The 19,802-nt window shown below is 47.8% G+C and overlaps 1 protein-coding gene across 1 annotated transcript; it reads right to left on the bottom strand.

Moving 5' to 3' along the window:
• Nucleotides 1-484: 484 nt before the first annotated feature.
• LOC121002856 (myosin regulatory light chain RLC-A) lies at nucleotides 485-19,366 on the bottom strand. Its single transcript, XM_040434464.1, has 4 exons — nucleotides 19,214-19,366; nucleotides 5,884-6,085; nucleotides 2,247-2,408; nucleotides 485-961 (listed from the first exon to the last, which is right to left on the bottom strand). Exons 2-4 carry the CDS (start codon nucleotides 6,065-6,067, stop codon nucleotides 789-791), a joined length of 519 nt encoding a protein of 172 aa, XP_040290398.1. The 5' UTR covers nucleotides 6,068-6,085; nucleotides 19,214-19,366; the 3' UTR covers nucleotides 485-788.
• Nucleotides 19,367-19,802: the final 436 nt, after the last annotated feature.

Genomic DNA, 19,802 nt, shown 5'->3' with positions numbered 1-19,802 from the left:
ATCAGGTACTGACGACCTATCCTGAGGATAGGTCATTAGTATCAAAATCTCAGAAAACCCCTTTAATATCAGGACGCATTTCTACGAGAGAGACAAACACCACTCTGACACAGTCTGATAAAAACACTTTTATTTTATAAAAAGGTTGAAATATTGCAACTGATCTGAAAATAAAAGTGTATCTGTTTGACCTTTAAACATGCTGATGGTGTACTCTCCTTGCTAAACCCCAATGAGGCACCCTTGTGCATCTTCCTCAATACTTAAAAGTGTGCGAGTCTGAGAAATAGAATATCCAGAAGATGAAAGAACAATGTGCAGTGGCGGCAGCTGCCAGATAGATTGTGTGACCTTTAGCAGGTGAAACAAGTCGTAGAGATTTAGCATATTGGAAGTGAAGAGGTACAGTGACATTTTCACTTCAACCAGCCACTTGGAGCATCATTTGTTTCCACTCTGCCAGACCACACCAAGATACAATTTGATAGACAGTTCTTTATTTTCATTTTAAATTTTTTTTTCTTTTTTTTACAAAAATTGCAAAAAATCCAGCTTGAGTCGAAAAACAGAATCATTTGGTCTGCTGTGCAGCAATTCTTTATACTTCCTAGTAAAATGTTACAATTACATCTTCGGTTTCCAGTTTGCTTATAGATGTGCGTACGCCATACTGGCTTGGAATAAATCCATAAATACACAAAGAAGGTTTACAGAGCTATATGCATGCACAGATCTACCAGGAGAAGGAACTCAGAGCAGAAAGCTACAGTGGAGACCAAGGCAAAGACTTAATCATCCTTGTCCTTAGCGCCGTGTTTCAGGATGCGTGTAAACTCAATGTAATTGAAATTGCCCTTCTTGTCAATCGGTGCTTCTCTGAACAGCTCGTCCACCTCCTCGTCTGTGAATCTGTCTCCCATTGTGGTCAGCAGCTCTCTTAGATATTCTTCTGGTATATGACCTGCGGGCAGAGAGAACAAAATGATCAAAAATGACAACTTTCCAAATAAAAAAGGGGGACAATCTTCTAAATAGGCCATCACTAGCTGATTGGCAGGGGTCCGACACTACGCGCCCCTGCCAATGTGGGATTTCGGACCCCAGGCTATCAGCTAGTAATCGCTTATCCTAGGTATAGGCCATCACTTAATAAAAAGGTGAACAACGCCTTTAAGACCCCACCCCCCAACACGACTATCTTTAATTGTATCTCAAAGGGAATGCATCACCTATTTGTTTTTTACTAATTAAAACCAGACAGTGACACTTTTTTGCAGATTTTTTTTATTTCGCTTTCTGTACATGATGATGTAGGCAGCCATACTTGTTAACTGTATTCCACATATATGCTTTACAGCAGCCAAATGGGCCATAGAGACAGCAGGCAGGAGGGAACTCGCTGACTTTCATGGTAGAGTCTTCTAGGTATGCTCTCTGACCTGTGCAAAGGTCATTCATTGTACAGGGAGGGGGAGAAGGTGAGCTCTGAGCATCACCTAGGGACATGGAGTTTTATAGATATATCTATGGACAGCACAATGCTTAGCACTGTTGCCTTGCAGCACTTTGGTATTGGGTTAGAATCTAACCAAAAACACCTGCATGCAGCTAACATTCTCCACATGACTGCATGGGTTTCCTCCAACACTTCAAAAACATATGGTGATCAGCAACCGCCTCACCGTGCAAGATAGGGGTTGCCGGACCCCCATTCTAAAGATAGGCGTCGGTCCCAGAGGTGGATAGGGAATTCCCTTTTAAAACAGGAAATCCAAGCAGTTACCTTACTGGGATTTCCTGTTGCTCCACAGTGAGGTACCCTATTATATGGGGCGATAATCACTTGATCACAAACATTGCCCTTTGTAAAAATGTCCAGTGATAGAACGACAATTCATCAATTGCTCGTTTGTGGTTGATTGGACCTCATGTTATTGGCAGCGCATCGCCTCATGTGCCGTCAATAAATGGAAATAGGCGAGTGGCGATCGACTCGCTTCACCTGTGTTCACCACTAGTCACAGGCAGGTTATCTTCCTATGTGAAGGGGCCAGGCCCCATCATTGCACATAAAATGCACTGCCTGCCCCTTCCTCCAGTTCTCATGTGGAGTACATCCGCTAATAATCCATGTATTAAAAGGTATTTCTTCACCCTCTTATTTTACTGTGCACGGACCACAACCTGCCATCAGCGTTTCACAATTCACTATTCAGTTTTCTGCCCCCTCAGAACAGTTTACCTACCAATACCATCTTCATCAAAGCACGCAAACGCGTTTCTGATCACATCCTCTGGATCTGTACCATTCAGCTTCTCTCCAAACATGGTAAGAAACATGGTGAAGTTAATGGGTCCGGGTGCTTCATTCATCATCGCTTCCAAATATTCTTCTGTAGGGTTCTTACCTGAAGGGGGGAAAGAAAAAGAAAAAGAAAAAAAAAGTAGTTTTTTTTTTTTAAATTTTCCAGAAAAGGAGTATTGATTATTATTCAATCTATGGATTAAAAGGTGTTATCCCATTACAACCGCTTAGTCCCTAGCCACAGAATAGGGGGAAAGTGTCTGATCGGTTGAGCCCCTGCTGCTCATGTTAACAAGGGCCTATGTTCCTCCATGTGAATGGACCAGTGGTCACACATGCTCAGTGCCTCTTCATTCAACTCTATGGGCCTGCTGGAGACAGCCAAGCGCTTGTAATCAGCCATATCCAGCAGTTGCATAGTGCTGAATGAAACGGCGGACATGCATGTCCGTCACTCCATTCAAATGTGAGATCACACAGTCCCGTCTTGTGATCAGTGGAGGCCCCAGCAAATCAGCCCCCCGCCAATCGGACACTTATTCTCCCCCTCCACGGATAGGGGATAAGTTGTTGTAATGGGACAATCCTTTAAGGCTAGTTTCACATCTGTGCTGGATCCTGCACATGATAAACACCAACAGTGCAAGTGCACAATGGATTTCGGGTTTCTGTCATTCTGCTGCATTCAGTGGTATTTTGTCCGGCAGTTTTGCTGGAATCTGTGCTGAAGCCTCCTAACAGAACCTCCACCATAGATGGACCACAGACCGAGCCTTAGTGTGTAGACATATTACATATACAGCCTGTAATATCACCCAGAGCTGCATTCACTATTCTGCAGGCTTCAGAGCTAAAATCTCCCAGCATTCACTGCTTGTTCTGATCAAGGCACTGGACAATATCTGATTTAACAAAAACTAAAAGCATTAATGGGTCTGTTTAACCCAACACAATTAGTGTCTTCTAAGGGATAGAAATGAGGGCCAAATTTCATTCCTCCCTCATGCAAGCACTGAATGTGAAACGTTGAATATGCATTTTCCTGTTAGATAGTTAAAGGGGTTGTCCGGGTTCAGAGCTGAACCCGGACATCCCTCCATTTTCACCCAGGCAGCCCTCCTGACATGATCATCGGAGCAGTTAATGCTCCGATGCTCCTCTTTGCTAAATTGTGCAGGGCAAAGGCATTTTTTTGAGATCCGGTGACGTACCGGGGCTCTCCATGGGGCTGCCAGGAACCCCGGTGACGGCACTGATGGGCGGGATTTAGCTCTGCCATAGCCAGTAAAACGGCTAGGGCAGAGCTAAAGCCCGCCCCTCAGAGCCGGTGACGTCACCGAACACACTGCCGGGGGGAAGTTACTGCCCGGCAGTGTGTTATTGAAAACAAAAGAACCCATGCCCTGCGCAATTTAGCGCAGGGCAAGGGAGCGCATCGGAGAATGAGATGCTCCCATGCTAGCCTCAGGGGGGCTGCCTTGTGGGTTGTCACACAAAAATATTCTACATCTCTGAAAGCAGCATCTGGATCTGAATACTTTTGTAACTGTATGTAATTAAAAAAAATTAGTAGAGGCACAGAGTTACTCAAAGTGCACCTGTATAGCGCCACCTGCTGTTTGTCTATTTCATATTTCTCGGGCCACCTTACTGAGGTGGTCGCACATGCCGAGCTCCAGTCTTCAACTGCCACTAGCCCTATCTGCTATTAGAGGATACCACATAAAAAAAATCCTCTTGACTGAAACCTTGTAGAGGCACTAAACTAAAAACAAAAATAATTATTTATAGCCATTGATGTCTCAGTTATCCATATCTGTGTAAGTAGCTGAAAACGGTTAGGCCCCTTGCAGACAAGAGTGAGCGGAATAGGTCCGGATGCGTTCAGTAAAAAATGCGCCATTTCGCAAGCAAGTGCATTCAGTTTTGCCTGCAATCGCGTTCAGTTTTTATCGCGCGGGTGCAATGCGATTTAATGCGTTTTTCGCGCATGTGATAAAAAAAACTGAAGGTATACAAACATCTCTTAGCAACCATCTGTGAAAAACGCAGCTCCATTCACTTCTTTGGGGCCTGCGTTGCGTGAAAACCAGCGCTCATGTACACAGACTCATTGAAATGAATGGGTCAAGATTAGTGCGGGTGCCATGCATTCACGTCACGCATTGCACCCATGCGGAAAACTCGCTTGTGTGAAAGGGGCCTTAGGGTATGTTCACACAGTGGATATGCTGCAGATTTTTTCTCCGGATTTGTGTTGGAAAATCTGCAACCTATTACAGTAGCAAAATGGATGAGATTTTAACCAAATCAAATCCACACATAACGGGGAAGGGGGGTTAAACAAAAACACTGAACTGCCATGCGGTTCGAGTTTTAAATCTGCTGCATCTCAATTCCGTGGCTGATTTTTTGCGTGATGCCCACTATGGCCTAGTGCACACTGCCATTACTCAGCCGTATTGCGGCCCGTAAACTTGAATGGGTCCACAATCCGGAGCTACAGTGCAGAACAGAGGCATGGAAACCCACGGAAGCACTACAGAGTGCTTCCGTGGTGTTTCTGTCTATGCCTCCGTACCGCAAAAAATAGTACATGTTCCATTTCTTTGTGGTGCGATCATGTACCCATTCAAGTTGAATGGGTCTCGATCCGTCCTGGCCGCCGCACGGACGTTGCCCGTGCATTGGGGACCACAACGTGTGCATGAGGCCTATGTCTGTGTCCCTTAATTACTGGAATTTCTTCTTTTATAAAGTAGGAGCCCTTCTGATATAAATGCCAACCCTGCCTTTCACCAGAATATAGGTTACAGGTGCCATTGGAGGCACTGTCACAATTTACTCAGTGCCATATCGGGGGAGGCAATGATCACATTGTAGGTAGGTCATCAATATCAGATCGACATTGCAGTGGCGAGCAGGTGTAATTTCAGCTTTGCCATCTCTATTCACTTGAATAGGTGGGAGTCATCCCATAGAAGTGAATGGGACGGAGGAGCTGTAATTACACTGCTCACCGCTGCAATGTCAACGGCAAGCAGTGAGGAGAACGAGCGTTCGTACAAGGCTGCCTTCTCTTCAAACAGCTGATCGGTGGGGGTGCGGGGGGTTGGACCCCACTGGTTTGATATAGATGAACTAGATTAATTTGGCTAGAATGAATTTAGCACAGAATTATATGTATACATACACACCCCGAGTTTACATATGCGCTGATTTTTCCCGTTTTGCCCTTTTCTCCTTTTTCTTTGTATTCATTCAATCTTGTCCGCAAAACGGACAAGAATAGGACAGGGTATATATATATATTTTTTTTTTTTGCGGGGCTACGGAACGGAGCAACGGATGCGGACAGCACACAGAGTGCTGTTCGCATCTTTTACGGCCCCATTGAAGTGAATTGGTCCGCATCCGAGCAGCAAAGAATAACAGTCGTGTGCATGAGGCCTAATGGATAGGTCAATGCAGAATGTGATAAATGAATTCATTTCCTCCAAACCATTGCCTGACAATCGATCTCTACCATATTGGGGGAAGCAATGATCACATTGTTATTCCAGAATTACTTTACTCACCAAGGGAAGCGAGCATATCGTGCAAATCCTCCTTATCAATAAAACCATCCCGATTCTGATCGATCATATTGAAGGCTTCCTTAAATTCCTGGATTTGGGACTGGTCAAACATAGCAAATACATTGGATGTTGCGCGCTGGGGGCGCTTCTTGGTGGTTTTTGTCTTTGCTCTTTTGCTTGACATCTTGGCGGTGGGGTTAGTCTGAAAGAAAAAAAACACAATGATGAATTTGTGCATCGCTTATTAACAGTCTGACAAGGTACAGCGCCAAAGAAATGCACCTAGGAATTTGTAACTTCTGACGTTTATCGAGTTCTCGTTGCCAGGCCACTAAAACCTGCAAAATGGAGTGGACCTAGTCCTACAATCTACAGTATTGGATCCATCCCTGATGGCCTAAAACATCTGCCGGTGCTTCAAAAGGTCATGAAATTGAATATTTTAGTGTTTTCATAGACACAATAGTTCAATCAGATCCATCCGTAAATAAAGAAAGCTCGGCCCTCCAGAGGTGCCGCCCCAACACCATCAGATCTCAGTCCAGCTACTGCGCCATTTCCTACAAGGTGAGGTGATACGGCACAGGGTACTTTCACACTAGCGTTTTTTTTTTTTTTTCCGGCACAGAGTTCCATCTTAGGGGCTCTATACCGGAAAAGAACTGATCAGTTTTATCCCCATGCATTCTGAATGGAGAGCAATCCGTTCAGGAAGCATCAGGATGTCTTCAGCATGCAATGTGAAAAATAAAATAAATATAGAAACGGATCCGTTCTTGCAATACATTTGTGAGACTGATCCGCATCCGGATGAGTCTACAAATGCTGTCCGTTTGCATGCAGATTGCCGGCGAGGGAACTGCTTGCCGAATCACTCTGCTGCAAGTGTGAAAGTAGCCTTACCAGGTTTCTGCCGTTTTCTCATATACTTTGGGGGGTCAATTACTAAATTCTTGGCATAAACAAATGTAGCAAGGCCCCTTTTTACGATTTTTTTCATGCAGCAATATTTTGTTTCTATACCATCCTGGGGGTCGGGACATCGACCCTAGCAAATTTACTAAAATAAACACCTAGAAACGGTGATAACTACACCGGCCAGGGGCACTGCCAGAGGTCTGCCTAATTTGTGACAAGTCCTGTGCCTCGTCATAAATTAGGCGCTTCCTCTGGCAGTGCAAGGGTTATCAAAGACTGGTGTAAAAAGCTGAGCTTTGATAAATGACCTCTTTGGGTTTCAATTCCTTGCTATTTTCAAGATAACTGCTTGCTGCAGTGAATAAGAACTCTTAGGGCTGTTTCACAGGAGCGGATGCGTGGGACGTGCGTGGCATCCGCTCCGTGAAAGAGTGCCAAGACCCGATGCAGACTGCAGAGGCACGGAGCATTAACATGACTGATAATGCTCCGTGCCTCTCTGTGATCTCTTTACTATGAAATCACGGTGACAACTTTATCTCACTGTGATTTCATAGTAAAGAGATCACAGAGAGGCACGGAGCATTATCAGTCATGTTAATGCTCCGTGCCTCTGCAGTCTGCATCGGGTCTTGGCACTCTTTCACGGAGCGGATGCCACGCACGGCATCCGCTCGTGTGAAACAGCCCTTAGGGTAGGGCTACAGGACACAAATATATGTGTGACAATTTTAGAGCTGTGAAAACACAGGCGTGTCGTGTGACTTACATTAACGCCTATGGGGCACATTTACTAAACTGTTTGCACTTGTTTTTAGTCTAAAAATGCTGCTTTAGGGCTCATGCACACGACTATGTAGTCTGCGATCCACAAAATGTGTATGACGTCCGTGTGCATTCCATATTTTGCGGAACGGAACAGCTAGCCCCTAATAGAAAAGTCCTATCCTTGTCCGTAATGCGGACAATAGGACATGCTCTATTTTTTTGCGGAACGGACACAAGGAAACGGAATGCACACTGAGTAATTTCCTTTTTTTTTGCGGACCCATTGAAATGAATGGTTCTGCATACGGTCTGCAAACAAAAAAAATTTATGGAACGGACAGGGAAAGAAAATACGTTCATGTGCATGAGCCCTTAGTTATTTTTTCAGCTGCATTTACCACTGAAATTGCGCCTCATTTGTCTATTTAGATTTTTTGGACTAAGGCTACTTTCACACTGGCGTTTCTGGGTCCGCTTGTGAGATCCATTTCAGGGCTCTCACAAGCGGTCCAAAACGGATCAGTTCAGCCCCAATGCATTCTGAATGGATAAGGATCCGCTCAGAAAGCATCAGTTTGCCTCCGTTCAGCCTCCATTCCGCGCTGCTTGTAGCGTTTTGATGTCCGCCTGGCGGTGCGGCGCCAAACGGATCCGTCCTGACTTACAATGTAAGTCAATGGGGACGAATCCGTTTTCACTGACACAATATGGTGCAAATGAAAACGGATCCGCCTCCCATCGACTTTCAGTGTAAATCAAAAGAAATCAGTTCGCATTATCATGAAAAAAAAGTTTTTTTTTTTGTTCACGGTAATGCAAACGGATCCGTTCTGAACGGATACCAGCGTTTGCATTATCGGTGCGGATCCGTCTGTGCAGATACCAGATGGATCCGCACCTAACGCAGGTGTGAAAGTAGCCCAACTCAGAAGTTTAACTTTTTTCTGACCTATTTATGTAAGTGCGCTTCTTTTGCGCCTGAATTTGTCACAAAACCGGTCTAATTTCTACTCCACTCCAGGCATACTTTTCTTCATCCGTTTTGAGCAGCGAAGCGCAAATAAATTAGACCAGTCTAAGTGAACATGAACCTGTCATACGGAAAAACAACCACAAGAGGTCAGACTAATAATAATACGCCGAATCTAATTCATCAACGGCGGTGCAACTTTTATTATATACTAGGCAAAAGAACGAGAGACGAATGAAATACGTCCGTCTAATCTTATGGCCAAAAACAGGTGAGCTTGATAAATGGGCCCTTAGGTCTGGATTTTCTGCAATTGTCGCATTGCACAATCACTACATTAAATCTCCCACGACACACATAGCTGCACCCTTACGTCTCATTCACACGTCAGTGTTCGGTCAGTGATTTCCATCAGTGATTCTGAGCCAAAACCAGGTGCGGCTCTAAACACAGAGCAGGTGCAGATCTTTCCCTTATAACTTCTCTGTGGAGGCTCCACTCCTGGTTTTGGCTCACAATAAGGCTCCATTCACACCTCTGCAATTCTGTTCCGCATTTTGCGGAACGGAATTGCGGACCCATTCATTCCGGATCCAGAAATGTGGACCCGCAATTCCGTACCCGAAAAAAAAAAATAGAACATGTCCTATTCTTGTCTGCAATTGAGGACAAGATTAGGCATTTTCTATTATAGTGCCGGCGATGTGCGGTCCGCAAAATGCGGAAAGCATATTGACAGTGTCCGTGTTTTGCGGATCCGCAAAAAACACATACAGATGTGTGAATGGACCCTTAGGGATGAGTGAACTTGTGTTTTCAAGTTCGGCATACAAAGGTTCGGGCTATCTAAGACCTCCATTATGGATTCGCTACCACGGACCATAATTAATGTACACAAATCCATAACGGAATTCTTAAGATAACCCGAACCTTGTACGCCGAACCTGAAAACACTAGTCACAATCACAAACGTGTGAATGAGGCTGCAGTGAACAGCAGTACATACCTATTCCCGGTCTAGACACTGCTGCGTCTGACTGGTAGATGTAGCCAGCAAGCAGAGTGTTTGTACGGCGTGGTTACCACAGATTACAGATCACATCAGTCTGGATGCTGAGACCGGATTCAGACCAGTGCTTTCCTTCCTCCTCACCAGCACAGCGCACAGACCCATTGCAATTCCCACTCCTACCAGGCGCCGGTCTTCTTCATTTTCAGTCTAAGACTCATTCAAGTGAATAGGTCCAGAAAACGGAAAAAAAAAAACAGACCCATCTGGAGGTCAACATCCGTCCATGTTGCCATCCACATCCGGCCTTACAAAGTATGTGAGAAGCCATCAACATTGGTATACATTAATCAGCCATAACATTAAAAGGGGCTATGCCATTATTGATACTCAGACATCATATAGTACATTGCAATACCTTTCTAACAAGGCTAGGACCAGCCCTGTACCTCACATGGATCCAGAGATCTCCTCATCCAGTGCTCCAATTCTTCTGCTAGATTCTCTTCAGGCTGGGCGTGTCCTTTCTGCTGCAGATCTCTCCCTGTAAGGACTCATGCACACGACCATTGCCTGCTTTGCGGATCCGCAAAACATGGATACTGGCCGCGTGCCTTCTGCATTTTGCAGAACTGAATGTCCAGCCCCATATAGAACAGACCTATCCTTGTCCATATGTTCTATATTTTTGAGAATGACACAGAACGGATATACGGATGCGGAACAGCACACTGTGTGCTCTCTGCATCTTTTGCGGCCCCACTGAAGTGAATGGGTGCGGATCGGATGCGGACAAAAAAAATAAGTTTGTGTGCATAAGCCCTAACAGCTGGTTTGAAAAAGTAAAACATTTTTTTGCAGCACCACCCCTTTAAGGATCCGCTCCCAAGTTGTGACAGCGGATACCACTCAGGCTGGAGCTACACCTAAACTTTTAATTGATTTTAACTATTGAGCTCCAGCTGTACTCCAAAGCAGGAGCAGGCGGGTGGACATGGAAAGTGCGACAGAAAGCCAAAGCGCAGCCCCGGCCAATCACACGCAGAGCGCAGGGATTTTAGACACCGTGTAGACTGGTAACACAGTAATGTACTGTCTATAACAAACTAGAAAAATCATGTTAACCTACGGTAATCTGGCTCCGTAATCAAAACTCTCCAAGTGCAGAGACTACAGGGAGGATAGAATCATGCACAGTCATACCACTACAATGGATAACTTGCCCAGTAATACAAGAGAACCCACATCCATTGCTGGGAGTACCTACAAGTGAAGCAGACAAAAAGCTGAGGAAGACTCCCCATACAGACAATCACACCCAGCATGCCCGTCTACTACCCTAAGAGAACGCTCTACACAGTACAGCTGATGTAGAGACCACTTTACCTGAGCCCTCTCCACAGACGATCACACCCAGCATGCCCGTCTACTACCCTAAGAGACCGCTCTACACAGTACAGCTGATGGAGAGACCACTTTACCTGAGCCCTCTCCACAGACGATCACACCCAGCATGCCCGTCTACTACCCCGAGAGAACGCTCTACACAGTACAGCTGATGGAGAGACCACTTTACCTGAGCCCTCTCCACAGACGATCACACCCAGCATGCCCGTCTACTACCCTAAGAGACCGCTCTACACAGTACAGCTGATGGAGAGACCACTTTACCTGAGCCCTCTCCACAGACGATCACACCCAGCATGCCCGTCTACTACCCTAAGAGACCGCTCTACACAGTACAGCTGATGTACAGAGACCACTTTACCTGAGCCCTCTCCACAGACGATCACACCCAGCATGCCCGTCTACTACCCTAAGAGACCGCTCTACACAGTACAGCTGATGGAGAGACCACTTTACCTGAGCCCTCTCCACAGACGATCACAGCCAGCCACGGAGGAGGTCTTCATATAGCCTTTGTCATGCCCCGGTAATCTGCCTCTAAAAGGTCACATTCCTGCCATGTAACGCAGCCGAGCTTTATCTGTGGGATGATATCATAGTGGGGTGTAGGTGCTCCGCAGCTGTCCAGCACTGGGTGATCCTCCGGCGGGCACACTACTGTCGGCAGTACCCAGCGAGCTCCCACATCAGCTTTATTACTCTGATGTTTCTTTATTACTTTTGAGTCATCACTGAAGCAACTCCGATCCGAACAGCCGGCAGAAAGCCCAGTACTCCACCAGACGCATACCTGTGACCACCTTCTCCGGGCAGTCGGATTATCTGGGATCCAGTCCAGCTCTTACATATGGAAAATAATCTGCCCTAAACGAGCGCCGACCAATACTCAGTACATACAGATGGAACAGATCACCATCCTGTATGGGGATGAATGATCATTAGTACGATTATTCAGCCTCAAACAGCTTACATCTGTTGGCAGCACATCCTGGGTACGCAGCAAAATCCTTCCCATACTAGTGTATATTCATTAGTTGGGCAACTGGTGGGCGCAATGAACAGGGACGATCAATCATCAATCCTTAGGCTACTTTCACACTAGCGTTTTTACTGGATCCGGTTGTATTAGGCTACTTTCACACTAGCGTCGGGGCTCCGCTTGTGAGCTCCATTTGAAGGGTCTCACAAGCGGCCCCGAATGCATCTGTCCAGCTACCAATGCATTCTGAGTGGATGCGGATCCGCTCAGAATGCATCAGTCTGGTAGCGTGCAGCGTTCGGATGTCCGCCTGGCCGTGCGGAGGCAAACGGATCCGTCCAGACTTACAATGTAAATCAATGGGGACGTATCCGTTTGAAGTTGACACTATATGGCTCAATTTTCAAACGGATCCGTCCCCATTGACTTTCAATGTAAAGTCTGGACGGATCCGTCTGAACAACTTTCAGACTTATAATTTTTTCTAAACTATAATGCAGACAGATCTGTTCTGAATGGATCCAAACGTCTGCATTATAGGAGAGGATCCGTCTGTGCAGACATCAGACGGATCCGCTTTGAATGCAAGTGTGAAAGTAGCCTTACCTGTAACATTGCCAAGACGGATCCGCCATGAACTCCATTGAAGGTCAACAGGGGACGGATACGTTTTCTATTGTGGCGGAATGGAGACTGAACGGAGGCAAACTGACGCATTCTGAGCGGATCCTTTTCCATTCAGAATGCATTAGGGCAAAACGGATCCGTTTTGGACCGCTTGTGAGAGCCCTGAACGGATCTCGCAAACGGAAAGCCAAACCGCGAGTAGCCTTAAATGGGTTTTTCTGAGACTGTTATATTATCTATCCTCTGGATCTGATCGGTGGGGTCTGACACCCAGGACTGTTAGAAGATACCGTCGCGGCCTTCGCCCCCAGGACATTGTATAGCACTCAGCCCCACTCACTTCAATGGGGCTGAGCTGGGCCTAGGTCACATGACATCACTTGGCCTGGGGAAAGCAGAGAGCAGCGTCGCCTTCTCAAACAGCTGATCAGCGGGGGTCCTGGGTGTCAGACCACCACTGATCAGATTCTGATGGCTTGCTCACAGCTCTTTTCCTTTCGGTCATGAGCGTATCCTGATGAAAGGCTGCAATGTATGCCACCGTATAGGTGGGTAGTGGCATACATTCGCAGCACAGTTTATTGCCAGCTTCTACACTTTCCTATAAGGTGAAGTGCCAGCCCAGCTACGCTATAAGCCGTGCACACCCAGAGGAAACTAAGGGCTGCAAGCAGGGTCACCATCTGCCCCCTTAGATCTCTGCTCAGAACCTTAAACAGGTTGTGCAGCATTGCAAAAATGGATGCTTTCTTCCAAAAACAGCAGCCCTGTCGTCCACAGGTTGTGTGTGGTACTGCAGTTCAGCCTCATTCACTTTAACAGAGCTGAGTTGCAACACCATCCACAACCCATGGTCAGAGGAGCAGTTTCGGACAGAAAGCAGGCCTGTATTTCTAATCCCGACCAAACCCTTTAACGAGGTTGTCCAAGTTCATTTTACATTTGTCCCATGCCACCCAATGCTTTAGAATGAAAAGTCTGTAAATGGATGACATACTCCTCTCTGCTGCGCTGTTCTCTGCGCCACCGATCCAGTCCTCCAGCTGTCTGTATACAAGGCTGCAGCGGTGACAAGCAGGTACACCGCACATGACCACTGCAGCTAATCACTGTCCTCAGCAGTCTTGTACTGTATACATCACCGCTATAGCCTTGCATACAGACTGGGCGGGGCAGGGGAAAGAGGGGAGTAAGTATATACTCATTTTAATGCATTAGTTATCATGGGCCAAATTTCTAATGCACTTGGAAAAGTCCTTTAATTGTTGTGGCAAGTTTATTACAAATGTTTTACACACACAAAAAAATAGTTTTATTCTTCTCTGCACAGGCGTCCGACCAGCAGGATGCCCCATGATGCACAGGCGTCCGACCAGCAGGATGCCCCATGATGCACAGGCGTCCGACCAGCAGGATGCCCCATGATGCACAGGCGTCCGACCAGCAGGATGCCCCATGATGCACAGGCGTCCGACCAGCAGGATGCCCCATGATGCACAGGCGTCCGACCAGCAGGATGCCCCATGATGCACAGGCGTTGCTGTATATTTACACCGTGTCTACAGAACCAGGATCTCGGTTGCATTCACACGACAATTTTGCGGAACGGGTGCGGACCCATTCATTTCAACAGGGCTGCAAAAGATGCGGACAGCACACTGTGTGCTGTCTGCATCCGTTGTTCCGTTCCGCGGCCCCGCAAAAAATACAGAGCATGTCCTATTCTCTATATAGCGCCGGCCATGTGTGGTCCGCAAAATTCACACGGTTGTGTGAATGCACCCTAAAAGGAGGGTTTAATTACAGGGAGCCCTCTAGTGGCGATCTCCTGCCAATACATCACAGCACACCACCCTGTAGTGTTCACATCTAGCCGACACGTATTTCCTGCTGCGGGGCCCCAGCTCTCTGTTTTCCTGTACAGGCAGCGGGCAGGGTGTTACATATACCACCATGTAGTCCACCGTACTAGTCACACCTACTTCATAGCCACAATGCTACAACCACTTTCTATCTCACATTGCGGCAAGCTTGTCATAACTTGTACCGTGTATAATGCTCCAAACACACACACAGCGGTTCTGTGAAGAGGCAGTAGGGCGGCACATGGCGTCCCGATGGTTGTATTCTGCTGTATGCTGCCTCAGCATGGCACCGGATGCCCCTTACAAACCACCTCTTCTCAAGCTTTGTATGAATCAGTGAGATACAACCCTCAACATGAGACTGGAGACGCACAGAGGTGCAGTACGGCCCCATGGCCATCTATGGCGGTACAACCTGCACAGGGCTGGATTTCAGCCGATGAGGAGTCACCACATGGCCGCAGCTTAAATGGTCACTCTTCACAGAAGTATTAGCGCTCTATGACGTGGTAATATGGCGCACTACTTGCTATGCCTCCCATTTTCTGTCACAATTCAGCACTGGGCAGTAAAACAATGTGAGAAGCTGTCAGGGCTCATGCACACAAACGTATTTTTGGTCTGCACCCAATCTGCATATTTCTCTTCAATGGGCCGGCAAAAGACGCGGAAAGCACACCCGTTTGTTGTCCGCATCCATATGTCCGTTCCGCAGCCGTGCAAAAAAAATAAAATAAAAATAGCGCATGTTCTATTGTGGTCCGTTTTACAGACAAGGATAGGACAGTTCTATAGAGGGCTGGATGTTCCGTTCCGCAAAAAGTTTAACACACCTGGTCTCCATATTTTTCGAATCCGCAATTTGCCCTAATACAGTGTGGGACCGGGTCCAGCTAAAATGCCCCATCAATATGGCGGTACACTACCTTGTGATATCGCTAATTACCAGTGCAAGTGTTACCGTATTTGGGGGGGGGGGGGTATATGAACCCACATGCACACACATTGTTCTATGCCCCCAACAGCGGGCAAGACTAGTGGAGATAACCTGCATCCTTACACATGCGAAACTGGCCTTAAAGGGATTGTCCAGGCACAAACTGTATTTCTTTCTACCTGCCCAACTCACCACAAATATTCCTCATTTGTCCCCCAAATCATTTGTTTCTGTTCCTTCCTCCCCGTGCGGCCTGGTCTCAGCATGCCTAGCGCTGCCATCATTCCCAGGCCTCGCTCTGTCTGCGATGACACCCATGTATTTCAGTGGACCAAGAGACATGAGAAAGAATCCGGAGCGGCATGGCCCAGGATGTGCTGAAGTCTGGGGGGGGGGGGGCGCCAGTCACGTAAGCGCAGCGCAGGAGGAAGAAAGGCAGTATTATGTACAGGCGATTTACAAGGCCACTTCGCAGCAGGCTCTAAATTTGACCCAACCCAGAGAACCCCTTTAATCGGTTCCTACTGCAGCAGTCACAGCTACAGCAATGTGATGGCAGAAAAAGAAATGGCAACCTGCGCCAATGTGTTACTATTATGCCAGGCCTGACAATCATCCTTTGCTGTGCTCAGTGACATTACTAAATAGAATACTGTTGGAGCACCCCTTTAAAGGGTTTCTGTCACTAGAAATACCAAAAAATTAAACTGGCTGACATTAGCGGTTATTCCTGCTCCTAGAGGCTCTGTTCTCCCACCAAGTCCTGATTGACAGGGCCACGCAGCGTTCATATCCTCCTGCCGGCCCTCAGTGCATGCTAAATCTCACACCTGCATCGTTCAGTATTCAGCGCATGCACAGTAAGGAAGTCAGCAGCCTCCTTCCTTCACTATGCCTCTGCGCCGAATACTGAACGGCACAGGATTTACCAAATCACTCAGGGCCGGCAGGAGGATGCGAACGCTGTTTGGCCCGGTCAATCAGGACTTGGAGGAAGGTGACAGAGGTGGGAGAACGGAGCCTCTAGGAGCAGGAACAACCCCCCCCCCCCCCCCGGCTAATTTGCATATTATAAAAGTTACATTTCCGGAGTAACGGGTTTAGGCTACTTTCACACCTGCGTTGGGTGCGGATCCGTCTGGTATCTGCACAGACGGATCCGCACCTATAATGCAAACGATGGTATCCGTTCAGAATGGATCCGTTTGCATTACCATGAACAAAAAAATATATAAAAATTTTCAGCTGACATTAGCGCATCGCTGATGTCAGCCAGTTTAATTTAGGCATTTCTGGTGACAGAATCACTTTAAGGGCATGGTCACACAAGCAGATTTCGGTTTGTTTTTTAAAAAACGGGGAAAAGCGTGCCACTTTTTTAAAGGAGAATGTCTAAAACGCGCTTCTTGAAGAAAACCGCAGCATCCAGTCCTGGCAGTCCGAGGCTACCTGCAGGCTAACGTGCAGAAAATCTGCTGGGTTTTTTACGTGGATTTCTACACCCAAACTAATGTGTTTCTGTTGAGGATTTGATACGGATTTCCCCCATATACATTGAAAAGGGTAAAATCGACACCAAAAGTCACACAAGCAATTAACGCGTTGCAGATAAAAAAAAAAAAAGCAAAGTGCAGGTGGCCTATGGGTAAGGAGATATAGTACCCCGCCCCTGTACCGCATACACTACGCCGGCACTGCATTACCCCAACGGCGGCCACACATATTAGTCTAAAGTTAATCAAAAAGTAGGATCTTAACCAAAACGAACGTGTCGCTTGAAATTTAAAGGGGGCCTCCAGGCATTTCACCCAATCTGTAGCCGTAACTAACCTGATGAAGGAGGATCTTCCACTCAAGAAGTGTCCACATCTGGTTAGGACCAGGGCCGAAGAGCGGCAACACCGGCGGAGCCAGGGACGGGTAAGTACTGTCTAAAAGATCTTTCTTCCACAGGTTAGTAACAACTACGGATTAGGTGAAATGCCCGGAGAACCCCTTTAACAATGAAGAATTGTTTTAATCGACCAATGACAGATCGTTATCATCGGAAAAGAAGTCGGCCATGTTTAATATTTCTGAAAGACCCTTCCCAGAAAGATCCATCGCCCGGATACACTGAACGTGTATGGCCGTGTCTGCGAAAGATTGTCCACCCACCTTCTAATGTGTCAGCCTGTAAGTCTGTAAACCCGGCCCGAGGAGTGTACACAGGGCAGGACCAGCAATGGCACCAGACCCATGGACAAGACGTGTGTAAGTATGAACCCGGCCCGAGGAGTGTACACAGGGCAGGACCAGCAATGGCACCAGACGCCTGTAAGTATGAACCCGACCCGAGGAGTGTACACAGGGCAGGTCCAGCAATGGCACCGGACCCATGGACAAGACGCCTGTGAGTGTGAACCCGGCCCGAGGAGTGTACACAGGGCAGGACCAGCAATGGCACCAGACCCATGTACAAGACGCCTGTAAGTCTGTGAACACGGCCCGAGGAGTGTACACAGGGCAGGACCAGCAATGGCACCAGACCCATGGACAAGACGCCTGTAAGTCTGTGAACCCAGCCCGAGGAGTGTACACAGGGCAGGTCCAGCAATGGCACCAGACCCATGGACAAGACGTGTGTAAGTATGAACCCGGCCCGAGAAGTGTACACAGGGCAGAACCAGCAATGTCACCAGACCCATGGACAAGACGTGTGTATGTATGAACCCGGCCCTATAAGTGTACACAGGGCAGGACCAGCAATGGCACCAGACGCCTGTAAGTATGAACCCGACCCGAGGAGTGTACACAGGGCAGGTCCAGCAATGGCACCAGACCCATGGACAAGACGCCTGTAAGTGTGAACCCGGCCCGAGGAGTGTACACAGGGCAGGACCAGCAATGGCACCAGACCTATGGACAAGACGTGTGTAAGTATGAACCCGGCCCGAGGAGTGTACACAGGGCAGGAGCAGCAATGGCACCAGACCTATGGACAAGACGTCTGTAAGTGTGAACCCGGCCCTATAAGTGTACACAGGGCAGGTCCAGCAATGACACCAGACCCATGGACAAGACGTCTGTAAATGTGAACCCGGCCCGAGGAGTGTACACAGGGCAGGACCAGCAATGGCACCAGACCCATGGACAAGACGTCTGTAAGTCTGTGAACCCGGCCCGAGGAGTGTACACAGGGCAAGACCAGCAATGGCACCAAACCCTCAGCGATGAGGTGGACAAGACGTCTGCAAGTCAAGATTGTGCAACCGTCTCAGGAGGAACATATGCAATCAGTTTGGATGAATTTCCAGAAATCTTAACTCTCTCAACATGTTATAGGGTCTGGGGGCATCGCCGTCTCCGAAAGCTTCCAAGAACACCAACAGAGGTCTTGGCACTGTGCCTGGCACCTGATGATATTGTGTAGACTCCCCCCTCCCCCCAGCAAAGGCAGGAAGAGGAAGGAAGCGCAGTAGTGTGTGTGCCATGTAGATAGGAGGACCTCTCACCAACATGAAGCAGTGCCCAGGAGCCCCCCTAGTCAAGTAGACACTGTGCCCCCATATCATCTTGCAGACCGCCAGAGGAGTAGGACTACAACTCTCAACATGCTGTCAGGGCACAGTACAGAAATCCAGATGTAGTGGAGCTGAGTTTGTCCCCAGGATTCCTGCAGGCCTACCTATACGGTCCCCTTACTAGTGGGGTTAGACGACAAACACAGCTCTGCTACACCTGCTGATATGAAGCTCCCACTAGAGACGTGTCCCCATATGCAGAGGGCGGTAAGTGCCGCCGTCAGCCTTTGTACCGTCACCCACCACACAGCCACCCCGCCGGACTCCTATAGGACGTGACTACTTACCGCACACTGAGGAGAGATGAACGGACACGACCGGAGCTGCACTCACTACAGACGTTCTCAGCCTCCGACCAACACCCCGCACACAACCACGCCTCCAGACAGTCACTTCCGCATTACTCGCGCAGGGAGCGGATGGACCGTACCACTCTGCAATAGGGGAGGGGGGGTGCAGTAGTCAAACGAGCCCCTTTCATACCAAATATATCGCTTCTGCCACTAAAAGCCTGTATTCACGTTATGATAGGTAGGTGGACGCGCATGTACGTACCTATGAGACAGATAACAGGAGAATGAGGCGGCGACAGGTTTAGCTTTTGGTGCAGACCACAGGGAAGGGTGGGACGCATTCCAGCCGGGATGACGTCACGAGACATTGGCTGACATGTCCTTGTATGGAAGCAGACGCTCAGCTCTCGCGGGAGTTCCCAGTAGATGGGCTGCAGCTGACGCTGTCCGATACTCCGGGGCCATGGCAGCTGCAGAGCTATAAACACCGAGGGCCCTGTACGGGTTACAATGCACACATGTACTGGTCGAATTCTGCAGGCTTCAGAGCTGAAATCTCCCAGCATGCCTTGCTGGTTCAGTG

The sequence above is a fragment of the Bufo bufo genome, chromosome 5, assembly GCF_905171765.1.
Source record: "Bufo bufo chromosome 5, aBufBuf1.1, whole genome shotgun sequence".
NCBI classification, from domain to species: Eukaryota; Metazoa; Chordata; class Amphibia; order Anura; family Bufonidae; genus Bufo; species Bufo bufo.
Note: the sequence above shows the minus strand (reverse complement) of the source record. Positions and strands in the feature narration are given on the sequence as shown.